Raw genomic sequence first — 12,984 nt, 5'->3', positions numbered from 1 at the left:
AATATCTAATCGGACAGTGTTACGTCAGGCGTGGCTCACTCCGCGATTTCGTCGCTTTGCTACAGGTAGCTAAAAGTCCACCCGCTCGACCCCAATTTTGGGGTTTGCCATAAGCCGCGCGTGGTGCTGTCGCCACCTAGCGGCCATATCTGTGCTGATCGTGACAGACGCGTTTTGTTAGAGAGTGAGTTTTCTGTACCTAGTACTATTATTTATTCTGTGGTTACGTCAAGTAGTAAGTATCTACCTTTGACGCTATCATGGCCATTTATAATTACCTACACTATTATTATATTACACAAGCCCAATCGCTCTATTGATAGGTGAAAACCGTATCGAAAATCCGTTCAGTAATTTTTGAGTTTATAGCGAACATACATACACACAGAAGCGGCGGAGGACTTTGTTTTATAGAGTGTAGTGATAGTGATACTGATAGTGATGATACTTTGCTTACCGTTCAGATTCAGCGATTCGGCATGCGATTTGCAGTGTGGAGCGGGCTTGACGTTACTTTACTGCCGACTATACCTGCAGTAAATGTCATAAATCCGGGTAGCAACATTGATTTTGATTCAGACTACACCAGCAATAGGTGCATTCCACGGACTGTCCCGTACAAACGCATTCTATTTCCTGTGTTGCGACTTTTTTTCTGGCATTTAAAGCAGGCGATTATTTTTCTGCCCATATTTTTGACCATTTGTCATTGAAAAGGAAACTCTTATACCTGAAAATCTTCAGAAAATTCGCGTTTATACTGGACAAACGGTAGACAATTTCATGGAATGCTCCAATACCAGCGTTAGGTACTGCAACAGTAATTCTGGTTCTGAAACCGACTGGTACCTACCGAAAGTAATTTACAAATACCTCTCGGAGGTAAAATCGGAGCAAAATGCTTCACAAATAGTCAAATACCTTCTTTCACTAGGAGCTTAATATGTACATATTATACTTTCATGATGTTATGTCTACCATACCTGAATGCATGCGCAAGTGTCTCTACCTCTAGATGTGCAAGTAACATGCGCCATGTGCAAAACTTTAAATGAAAGTCGAAACGAGTGTGTGAAACTTTAAAGGAAAACATATTATTCGTTTTCGAACGTGCAAGAGCAGCTGTCAATGTCACTGTCAGTGTCATTTTATTTATGTTTTATTTTTTATTTGTCCAGTGACAGTGACTGTCAGTGATTCCACTTGTTCTTAGATGCACTTGTTGATTATTTAGCGAAAGCGTAATCCATTCAAGTGTGTCAATGCAAAAATGTACATATACGAGCTACCGTTTGATATTAACAAGAAATTGTGTAGATTATTGGACAATGACGATATATGGAAGGACTTGGCTGGCCGCATGAACTTTTCTGCCTTTGATGTCAACGTAAGTACATATTTAGTATAACTATTCGGGATTTTCCCCGGTACATTATTGGATACTCGGAAATTACGTCCCTACTTTTTGTGAAACTGCGAGCTAAACCGGTTTCTACTGTATATTTAGGTTGTTACTGTATAAGATTTGTTGTAGAAATCTAATAATACATTCGTTCAGTTAATTATATACAGACCCTATTACCAAAAGTAGTTGGCATCTGTCTGTCTGTCACCAAGCTGTATCTCATGAAACGTGACAGCTGAAATTTTCACAGATGTATTTCTGTTGCCGCTATAACAACAAATACTAAAAACAGAATATAATAAATATTTAAGTGGGGCTTCCCATACAACAAACATGATTTATTTTGCCGTTTTTTACGTAATGGTAAGGAAACCTTCGTGCACGATTTCAACTCGCACTTGGCCAGTTTTTCCATTTTTAATTCAACTAAAAATTATTATTTTACCCATACACTACTAGGAAATCGAACAAACAGCGAAACGTCAAACAACATCACCGACAAGCTTACTCCTCATACGATGGGGCCAGTTCAACCACAGGGCGGAGGAGTTACTCGTACTGCTGTACCGGATGAAACACTTCCCGGCGATGTCTTGCCTTATACCGGTGGTGGATAAGAAGTTTCAGAAGTTAGCAAATAAACACGATATATGTGGCGCGGGGAATACTGCACCAGTTGAAGGTAATATATAACTAAAAAAAAAAAAAAAAAAAAACTACGAACTGTATACGTTTTATAGGTTATTAGCCGGGTCTACACAGAGCGAGCATAGGAAATTTCCTCGCGCGTATGCTCGCCCTGTGTGAATATAACTTCAAACTGTATAAGTTATATAGGTTATTAGCCGGGTCTACACAGAGTGAGCAAAGGCGATTTCCTCGTTTATTGTAGATATACCTCGCGCTCCGCCTAGGCCGAGGCATGTCTACACTGGTAGTTTTGTGCGCGAGGAAATTCCCTCGCGCGTATGCTCGCCCTTTGTGGCTGTGGACCCGGCTATTTACACTTGCTTTGTGTGGATTAAAAAATAAATTAAGGCTAAAATTTGTGAGAAAAATTCAGACTTGCTGCTCTAAAAGAGGTTCTATATAATTCGTATTTTGTTTTTAATGTCTTAAACTTTTTTGTTTGTTTTTTTTTTGTTTGTTTTACCTCTTCTTCCTTCTTATTTGTATTGTTTTCTGTAATGAGGTGTGTAATAAAGAGTATTTGTATTGTATTGTATGTTACAGAAAATTTGAAAAGGCACAAAACAGCAACAAAAAGTGAGAGTATACCTCTACCTGTGATGTTAATAGAAAACAAAGGCCAAGTTAAGGTAAATTACCTCATTAATACGATATTTACTCATTATTTTGTGCAATACTTAGTTCATTTTTACTAAAAAATAGTATAAGATTCCATGTAACCTAATTGACTTGTAATTAACCATAATTGATAAACTTTTTTGTTTAGTTTAACACATTACACACACACAACACATCATATTTCTTATTAATTTGAATACAATATACTTCATTTACTAAAAAGATGGGTACAATAGCGACATAGCAACTGAAACATATCTACATAATAACTACATCATGTTTGTATAAGTTTTAACATCATTTCAATATAGTTCCGTTATCCGACCAGAAAAATAACGACTAAGTTTGTATCCTTCTAGACCAGCCATGCAAATGAAAAATCCAAAATTTGCCACTGAAATTTGAACCTAGAGTGTAGGAAATAAAGTCGATACTGCGTCGTTTGAAAATTGAACGAAAAACGCAAAAGCGAGTGTTCAACTGAATATGATTTAGATTTCATCGAACTGAATGAGTACTATAGGCCCTGGGGCCTTAAAAGCCAATGGAGAAGTGATCATCCTCTTTCCTCTTAAACATATTTCTGTGCTGCCGTCTACACTTAGCCGGGTCCGCACAGGGTAATTGCCTCGCACGTATGCTCGCTCTCTCTATGCGCGAGGCACGTCTACACTGGCCGTTTTGTGCGCGAGGAAATTGCCTCGCGCGTATGCTCGTTCTGTGTGGACCCGGCTGTTCATGCACAGTTGCATACCATATATATTGTATGGTTTTCATGCACACTTCGTACATATTGTATGGTTTACAGGACGCCCACATGGTGCCTTTGCCAGTTTCGAATACAAATGGCCGCACCACAACGGCGGAGTCAAGTACCGACGTGTCGATGGTAACTCTCAAACTTTTCTTTGAACAGTGGCGGATTTGCCCTAAGGCCAAGTAGGCCTGGGCCACAGAATAAATAATAGTACTAAGTACAGAAGATTCACGGTACTCTCTAACAAAACGCGTCTGTTACGATCAGCACAGATATGGCCGCTAGGTGGCGATAGCGCCACGCGCGGCTTATGGCAAACCCCAAAATTGGGGCCGAACTGATGTACTTTTAGCTACCTGTAGCAAAGCGACGGAATCGCGGAGTGAGACACGCCTGCCCGGGCCTAGTTAGGGCGGCAAGATATAAGGGGCGGCAAATTGTGACAAAAAATTCGTTCGTGACAAGAAAAAACTCAAAGTGTAGTTAATATATAATGGGTGCTGAGAAAGGGGCGGCTACAGGGCCTGAGGCCTAGGGCGGCAAAAACTGAAAATCCGCCACTGGCTTTGAAAAAACGGAAACAGAGGCCTTTTACCCAATCATCTAAGATAATCTCACTAGATAAATAAATATTTTGGAGAACAATTTGTGTCAAGTCTAAATTAAAAACCGGACAAGTGCGAGTCGGACTCGCCCACCGAGGGTTCCGTACTTTTTAGTATTTGTTGTTATAGCGCCAACAGAAATACATCATCTGTGAAAATTTCAACTGTCTAGTAATGACGGTTCATGAGATACAGCCTGGTGACAGACAGACAGACGGACAGTGGAGTCTTAGTAATAGGGTCCCGTTTTTACCCTTTGGGTAAACCCTAAAACTAATTGTCCTTAAAAATTATTAGAAACCGGGACTTGCTACGTAATACCAAAAACTTCAAGACCAAAAAAAGTAAGACAATGTTGCCACTTTTTACTAGCGCGTCTTGTATTGATGTAAAAATAAGTGAATAAAAGTACTTTTGTAAATCGTAGGAGTAAAATTACTAATAAATAATCTTATGGTGATTATTTTATCAAAAGGAATTTACTATTTTACAAACAAATTATTGCAGTGGCAACATTGTTTTACTTTTTTGGTCTTGAATTACTTTTTGCAGTTTAGAAGGCTTTTAATTGTTATTGGTTTCATCAGGACGCTGGTCCCGTAGAGGATGAGCTGATGAAGACCACGATCCCCGTGATGCAGTACAGAGACCTCGAGGAGGCCACGGGGAACTGGTCTCAGAACAACCTGCTCGGCAAAGGAGGGTTCGGGCAGGTGTACAAAGGTAAGATGTCTCGCGTGTAAGTCAGCTGCCACTCCGTAGGATGAGGCATGAGTGACAGGCTTTTACTAACTTTTAACATAACTTCATAAGAGCGTTTTCACATTGGCCGATCGAATATAGGATGTCGGATGGAAGTAAAGACATATGTGTTTTTAGGGTTCCGTACCCAAAGGGTAAAACGGGACCCTATTACTAAGACTTCGCTGTCCGTCCGTCCGTCCGTCCGTCCGTCCGTCCGTCTGTCACCAGGCTATATCTCACGAACCGTGATAGCTAGACAGTTGAAATTTTCACAGATGATGTATTTCTGTTGCCGCTATAACAACAAATACTAAAAACAGAATAAAATAAAGATTTAAATGGGGCTCCCATACAACAAACGTGATTTATGACCAAAGTTAAGCAATGTCGGGAGGGGTCAGTACTTGGATGGGTGACCGTTTACTTTTTGCTTTTTTTTGTTTTTTTTTTCATTATGGTACGGAACCCTTCGTGCGCGAGTCCGACTCGCATTTGCCCGGTTTTTTTTTGTATTTATTTATTCATCTAATGTAGCGGTCAGCAACAGGCGGCCCGCGAGCCTCCCTGGTTATTTTGTATGTAATATTGACAAATGACAATGTCTGATAAAGTTATAAATATTAACAAAGTGCGGCCCGCGTCAACTTGTTTAACTGCTATGTGGGCTATGTGGCCCTTGGCGGCTAAAAGGTTGCCGACCGCTGATTATTCTAATAAATAAATATCATTATTACTAAAAACGATAGATAACGCAAAAAAGCCGGACTTGATGCCATATGGCACTCTCCTGTAGCTGTTTTTCTCATAAGCGCCTTCCGACATCCGATATCGGAAGGGCGTTTGCAATAATTTTAGCCATGTCGGAACCCCGTTAGATGTCGCACCGATAATTTTTGTTTGTGTGCGTATGTGTAGGCATAACGCTTGTTGTTGTGTGCGTGACCGCGCCTCCGCGGCCTGACTATGCGTCCTACATTCGATATCGGATCGGACATTGTAAAAACAATCTAATTTACTTCGCTTTAAAGTTCACTTTTCTATGCAGGTGAATGGAAACTCTTGCCCGTCGCAGTGAAAGTTCTCAGCAGTAAAGACAACCACAAGGAGTTGATCAGGGAACTCACCAGCGACCAGTTTAGACATGACAACATATTGCCCTTGTATGGGTACAGCGTTGGAGGTAGGCTGTTCTACATTTTTTCAGATATATTTCTAAACTAGCTTTTGCCCGCGACTTCGGCTGCGTGGAAATAGTGACAGCAGCTAAAGTAGGTATAGCGCCTGGAATTATCCACCCCACTTGGCACTCTCTTCAGGGATGATTTGCGACATAAAAACTATCCTATGTTCTTCCCCGGGATTCAAACTATCTTTGTACCACAACTAAATCGGTTCAGCAGCTTAAGCGTGAAGAGGTAACAGACAGACACACTTTCGCCTTTATAATATTATTAGTATGGTCGTACAGCTTCAATAGCCATTTGGTATTTTTACAAGGTATGTTACAATATTACGGTAGTTACCATCGAGCTGATCTGATGATGGAGACAGGAGGTGGCCATAGGAACTCTGTGATAAAAAAACGAAACCTAATTGTGTTTGGGGTTTTTAGAATTGTCTCAATGAGTATTAGTTACCCGTGGAAATATAAGTACAGTCAGCGATAAAAGCTTGGACCAAAAATATTTTTTTTTGCCAAAACTTATTATTTCATAAAAATAATATCGACGCTAAGAAAAACTTGCGCAAGAGGAAAAGCTCTTTACTAAAATATAGTTTTATTCTCAGGTCCAAAAGTGTGTTTAGTGTACCAACTGATGACGGGAGGGTCTCTGGACCACAGGCTCAAGTGTACGACGTACCACCCCCCTTTGACTTGGTGCCAGCGGTACATGATAGCGCAGGGGGTTGCTAGGTAAGTGTAACAGTTGCTTTATATACCGTCAACTGGGGTGAATAGGGATAAAACTTAAAATGTGATTTACTTGACAAGTTCTTAATAAAAACAATTTAATAATAATTTCAGCCTATAAACGTCCTACTGCTGGGCACAGGCCTCCTCTTATGCGCGAGAGGGCTTGGGCTATAGTCACCACGCTAGCCCAATGCGGATTGGGGACTTCACATACACCTTTGAATTTCTTCGCAGATGCAGGTTCCCTCACGATGTTTTCCTTCGATTTAAAATAAAATAAACAATAATTCCTCAAACCTTACACACAAATCAGCATACTGACTACAGAGGGGCTACCGTGAAAACCGAAATTCGCAAATTGCGGGGATCTTTCTCCTTCACTCCAATGAAGGCGTAATTAAAGTGACAGAGAAAAATTCTCTCAAATTACGAACTTCGATTTTCGCGGTGATAGCCCTGACCCTCACATTTTACATTACAGGGGCCTATCGTACCTCCACACGATGTGTCGGCCTCCGCTAATACACGGGGACATCAAACCGGCCAACATACTTCTAGACCAGTGCACTATGCCCAAGATTGGAGACTTCGGCCTGGCGAGGCGAGGCACACACGCCGACCGGCCGCTGCTTGTATCCAAGTAAGTACTTTTTACATGTTAGGGGTCTGTCCTACCTCCACACGATGTGTCGCCCTCCGCTAATACACGGGGACATCAAACCGGCCAACATACTTCTAGACCAGTGCACTATGCCCAAGATCGGAGACTTCGGCCTGGCGAGGCGAGGCACACACGCCGACCGGCCGCTGCTTGTATCCAAGTAAGTACAGTCGCCATCAGATATATCGGGACGGTCAAGGTGCTCACAAATATCTGAACACGCCTCTATTATCAAGGCGCTTGAGTGCGTGTTCAGATATTTTTGAGCACATCGGCCGCTCCGATATATCTGATGGCGACTGTACTATATATTATCATCAACATGTTAAGTAGAGGAAGGTGTGAAAAAGATCGTATTGTAGAATGAATGAATGAATGAATGAAAATTGTGGCAACTTTTCAGTATGTAATTTCGACCTTCCATTTGTACTTTTATTAGTACTTTGGGATGCTACAGCTTAAAAAAGAGGGTTATATGTTTATTTTACAGACCCAATAATATTTAGTACAATCCTGGCATAAAAAATAGTTTTTAAATTGAGCAAGCTAAATATGGCACTTTAGATCTTATCATATTTTTTACCGGACTAATTAATAAGGCGTCTATCTCCGCTATTCTAGTCCTAGCTAAATTGGTTATTTAATACTTACGCTATAAAGCTCTAATTTAGCATGAACCCAAAATGGCATAACAATCCCGTGTGGCGACAGTACTAAAGCGGAGTAGGCCGATTGGGCTACGGGCTCGTTTATGTCTTTTGTTCTATCTTTATTCATTATAGTTCACTAAAGCGTTGTATAATGAACTCATTATAGTTGTGTTGGGAGTTACAAAAGATTTTTTTTTAGGATCCACGGCACCCGCCCCTACATTCCAAACGAGTATCTCCGCTCACACAGAATATCCCCAGCGGTGGACGTATTCAGCTACGGCGTGGTGTTATTTGAAATGGCCACTGTACAGAAACCCTTAGACCCGGATCGACGGAAGGAGTTGCTTAGCGATTATATGCACTCGAAGGCCGAGCAGCAGGGTTTCGACATGGGTAAGTGATTAACCTTTTTGACGCCAATGACGGTTATATCCGCAGTGTTGGCCGAACGTTAATTGCAATTGACCATGAACCATTACAAATTGAACCGTAAACGGTAACGGACGATTAAAGTTGACGGTTCAACTTATACTGGTTAATGGTCAAGAATTTTCAATTGCATTAATGTTTCGGCCAACGCTGTATATCCGCACCGTAGGTCCAACGCCGAAGACGGATTAATCCGTCACAGACTACTGAGCAACATAGACCTACGTGCATATGCATAAAGTTCAACTTCAGTTTTGACACTTCGGTGACGTGGCGTCCGAGCGACGGCTTTTGTGTTTGACACGGTGTCGAAAAGATTAAGATACTTGGAAAAGTTGTGGTAAGAGCGCACCTGTCGGATGCTTTGGGCCTTCGGCCTCGGTGCTCGGTCTTGAGCCTTCGCATTTAGACCGTTATACTATTATTCTGTGTTAAAAGACTAACCTCCCGTATCTTGGCCTTCGGCCTCGCGTAAGCATGCCCCTCCGGAACGTTTTAAGCCTTCGACCCTACGACCTTCGTAATAGCTGTCCACATCACGTTTTCCCTGATACACCCTACGAAAGATATACATATTATATCACTTCGTATAAGATAAATAAAGTCTAAGAAAAAAAAGTGTCTATAAAAATCAAGAAAAAAAAATGCTCCAAAAGATGGCGCCATATTCGTGTAGATATTTAACAATTTTGACCTTTTGATATTTAACAATTTTAACACATATCAGTGAAATAACAAGGTTCAAAGTCAAATTGCGTTCTAAACTTTAATCCTGTGTCGAAAGATGGCAGTAAATTTACTGTGACCACGAAATTTACTTTCACAGCCTTTATTATCCGTGTACATAGCGACACCTTTTTGATATTTATCAATTTTAACACATATCAGTGAAAGAATAAGGTTCAAAGTCAAATTGCGTTCTAAACTTTCATCCTGTGTCGAAAGATGGCAGTAAATTTACTGTGACTACAAAATTTACTTTCACAATATGCCTCTATTATCCGTGTAGATAGCGACACTTTTTTGATATTTATCAATTTTAACACATATTAGTGAAAGAATAAGGTTCAAAGTCAAATTGCATTCTAAACTTCAATCCTGTGTCGAAAGATGGCAGTAAATTTACTGTGACTACAAAATGTATTTTCACAATATGCTTCTATTATCCGTGTAGATAGCGACATCTTTTTGATATTTGTCAATTTTAACACATATCAGTGAAAGAACAAGGTTCAAAGTAAAATTGCGTTCTAAAAGTTTTAATCCTGTGTCGAAAGATGGCAGTAAATTTACTGTGACTACAAAATTTACTATACAATACGCCTCTATACTAAATTCTCTTTGACCCTACTTTAATTTTTTCTGTAATTTTTTTTTATTCACAGCCACATTAGAAGACGCCAAGCTCATCAACACGGCAGAATCCTTTCCCTTGCTGTGCCGCGCCTTCATCCAGCTGGGGCTGCAGTGCGCGTGGCGGGAGAGCGCGCGCAGCCCCGCCATGCGCGACGTGTACGCCGCGCTGCGCGCCATGCCCGTGCCCGGGGACTGGCTGTGACCATAAACAAACTAACCGACCGACAAACCGACAAGCGAACAAACCAACAAGCAAACAAACCAACTAACTTATAAACAAACACTGATATTGAGATTCCATTTGTGATCTTGGAAAATGACCGCTCCTAATGCTTTTGACAATTTAATACCTATTAATATGTAATAATAAGTTAACACGTATCAGTAAAAGAATCATCATCATCATCATCATTTCAGCCTTTATACGTCCCACTGCTGAGCACAGGCCTCCTCTCGAGCGCGAGAGGGCTTGGGCTATAGTCCCCACGCTAGCCCAATGCGGATTGGGGACTTCACATACACCTTTGAATTTGTTCGCGGATGTATGCAGGTTTCCTCACGATGTTTTCCTTCACCGAAAAGCGACTGGTAAATATCAAATGATATTTCGTACATAAGTTCCGAAAAACTCATTGGTACGAGCCGGGGTTTGAACCCGCGACCTCCGGATTGCAAGTCGCACGCTCTTACCGCTAGGCCACCAGCGCTTAAGAATAAGGATCAAATATATTAAGAACGGGTCACTCGCGTATCTTAAGTCGAAAAACGGAAGCTCGCGTTTACGGTGACATAAAATACGCGAGTGACCCGTTCTTAATATATTTAATATGTCCGTGTCTCACTGAAGTTTTGTTATTGATATAAGGATCGAAGTCAAATGGCGTTCTAACAGTTATATCGTCTGTCGAACGATGGCAGTAAATTTACATTAGCTACATAATTTACTTTGGCAATCAGACGGATTGTCAAAGTAAATTATGTAGCTACTATGCACTTTGGTATCAGTTTAAGAAAAGGTAGCACCACCTGCCTTACAGACGGTGTGGTTCACGGTTTTCAAGACTTGTCAATAGATGGCTCTCAGTATCTACACCGCGCTGTCAATGTTTCTAATGAAACTTTCATCAGACTTTTTGTACTTATATGTCAGTTTGGTCGACTGCTTATAATATTTTAAGAAGATTGGTGTCACGGCCGAAATGGCCACTTATTAAATTCGGTACTATCAGTATAGTTAATAATAATATGTGACATTAGAAATCAGTCCGTGATACAAAGTTAAGTGTACTTAATAACAATCGAATTTGTAAATATTTACGTATAATAGATTAAGTAATATTTTTTAATTGTAGTGATACTTTTAGAAATATATTTTTTGTGTTTCTAGTTTTTAGGGTTCCGTACCCAAAGGGTAAAACGGGACCCTATTACTAAGACTCTGAGGGGCTGCCGCCAAAACCGAAATTCGCGAATTGCGGGGATCTTTCTCTTTTACTCCAATGAAGGCGTAATTAGAGCGACAGAGAAAAATGCCCGCAATTTGCGAACTTCGATTTTCGCGGTTATAGCCCTGCTGTCCGTCCGTCCGTCCGTCTGTCTGTCACCAGGCTGTATCTCACGAACCGTGATAGCTAGACAGTTGAAATTTTCACAGATGATGTATAACAACAAATACTAAAAACAGAATAAAATAAAGATTTAAGTGGGGCTTCCATACAACAAACGTGATTTTTGACCGAAGTTAAGCAACTTCGGGCAGGGTCAGTACTTGGATGGGTGACCGTTTTTTTTGCCTTTTTTGCATTATGATACGGAACCCTCCGTGCGCGAGTCCAACTCGCACTTGCCCGGTTTTTTACATTATCACGTCATAGCTAGTCATAACCACATTTTACTCAATGATATTAATAATATATTTTTATATTCAATGCCAATTTAATTCACAAAAAATAAGTCTGCGTAGTTAGGTACGTACTAAAATAAATACTATTCAATTTTGGTTCTAGTGTGTATGTACTTATCTTAATGTATTGTATACAGGTGGTTTCTTATTTTAAGAATGCATGTATTGTAAAAAATGCATTTAATTTTAAGAAAGTAATCTAATGTTTTAACCGCCGATATTTTCATCGAGCGTGCTCGTGTCATCGGTACGAAGTTACACGAAGTTTTGTCTTATCAGACTCCGCCGAAATGCGATTTTGTGTCTTAAATATCAGTCTACGACGGTTAAAAGGTTAAATATACTTACCTACTTACATGTATATGACTTTAACTCCACCATTTATCACAAGCTCTTGGTAATGAAGTTGCGAGGTAATTTTCTGGTAGAAATTAGAATTTTATGGCCTAAAAAAATATAATTTGTAATAAATATAAAACTAAATTAAGTATAATAATTCTTACTTCTTGTTAATTATGTTATGTATATGTATTTTGTAAGTGAATAGTGATATTTCTCGCCTGAAACACAGGAAATCCTAGTTCAGGCACATGTAAACCAACACTATTAGTTTTAAGTCTGTTTTATATACCCCCTCTGCCACAAATACAGTAGTTTTAGGTTAGTCGATAGTGTCTTTGTATGACGTCCGTGTCTTTGAACGGACCAATCACGGCACGGGACCTCGCTCACCTCGTCCCCCGCGGCCCGTATTTTTGGCATCATCGGGTTCATGAAATAATTGCTCTAAACTCCGTCTAGAGGATTCCTAGTCTATGTATGAATGTAACCATGAAATAAATTATGTTTATGTTTAATGTTATTTCTTATGCTGCTACTGCGATATTATACCACAAAACCTGGAAAAATCGAATTATATTTTATTAATTTTCTAAATATTTTGACTCTTAGTTACTTCCATGTGCCAAACCCTTCTTCCTCCATGAGTTATGTAAGGTTAACCATGGTTAAAAATGACAATCGAATGTCAGTCTTACTGATCGAAAATAGAACACGTTTGAAGTTCCCTGTGTGGGAAATATATATCCCATAGCCTGGTAAAGGGTTAAGGTTTAACCGTTTGACTGCCAGTCGGCTGTGGACGTCATCAGAAAGTCTTGCCAAGGGCGCCAACGACGGCTAGTCGTCAGCTTCGCCAATGCAATAGCGACTTACGTGGGACTCCGTAAAGTTCAATTTTGCTTAAAT

The 12,984-nt window shown here is 40.2% G+C and overlaps 1 protein-coding gene across 2 annotated transcripts; it reads left to right on the top strand.

Moving 5' to 3' along the window:
* Positions 1 to 1,204: 1,204 nt before the first annotated feature.
* LOC134675176 (serine/threonine-protein kinase pelle) lies at positions 1,205 to 10,541 on the top strand. Of its 2 annotated transcripts, none has more exons than XM_063533368.1 (10): positions 1,205 to 1,387; positions 1,865 to 2,087; positions 2,639 to 2,724; positions 3,522 to 3,602; positions 4,663 to 4,798; positions 5,865 to 5,999; positions 6,608 to 6,734; positions 7,397 to 7,555; positions 8,245 to 8,441; positions 9,863 to 10,541. In XM_063533368.1, the coding sequence occupies exons 1-10, from the start codon at positions 1,271 to 1,273 to the stop codon at positions 10,033 to 10,035; spliced, it is 1,434 nt and encodes a 477-aa protein (XP_063389438.1). In that variant the 5' UTR covers positions 1,205 to 1,270; the 3' UTR covers positions 10,036 to 10,541. The 2 variants fall into 2 exon arrangements, with proteins under 2 accessions (XP_063389438.1, XP_063389441.1); XM_063533371.1 differs by lacking the exon at positions 9,863 to 10,541 and adding an exon at positions 8,647 to 8,793 and having other exon boundaries at positions 8,245 to 8,487.
* Positions 10,542 to 12,984: the final 2,443 nt, after the last annotated feature.

This window comes from Cydia fagiglandana, chromosome 21 (genome assembly GCF_963556715.1).
Source record: "Cydia fagiglandana chromosome 21, ilCydFagi1.1, whole genome shotgun sequence".
NCBI classification, from domain to species: domain Eukaryota; kingdom Metazoa; phylum Arthropoda; class Insecta; order Lepidoptera; family Tortricidae; genus Cydia; species Cydia fagiglandana.
This window is presented reverse-complemented; position numbering and strand designations above follow the sequence as displayed.

What these genes read in the sequence shown, in the direction of transcription:
- LOC134675176 (XM_063533368.1), top strand. Translation starts at nt 1,271, where the DNA reads ATGTACATATACGAGCTACCGTTTGATATTAACAAGAAATTGTGTAGA. An exon ending in CAAGTACCGACGTGTCGATG is followed by an intron (nt 3,603 to 4,662) that starts GTAACTCTCAAA and finishes TGGTTTCATCAG; the next exon opens with GACGCTGGTCCCGTAGAGGA. An exon ending in GTTCGGGCAGGTGTACAAAG is followed by an intron (nt 4,799 to 5,864) that starts GTAAGATGTCTC and finishes TTTTCTATGCAG; the next exon opens with GTGAATGGAAACTCTTGCCC.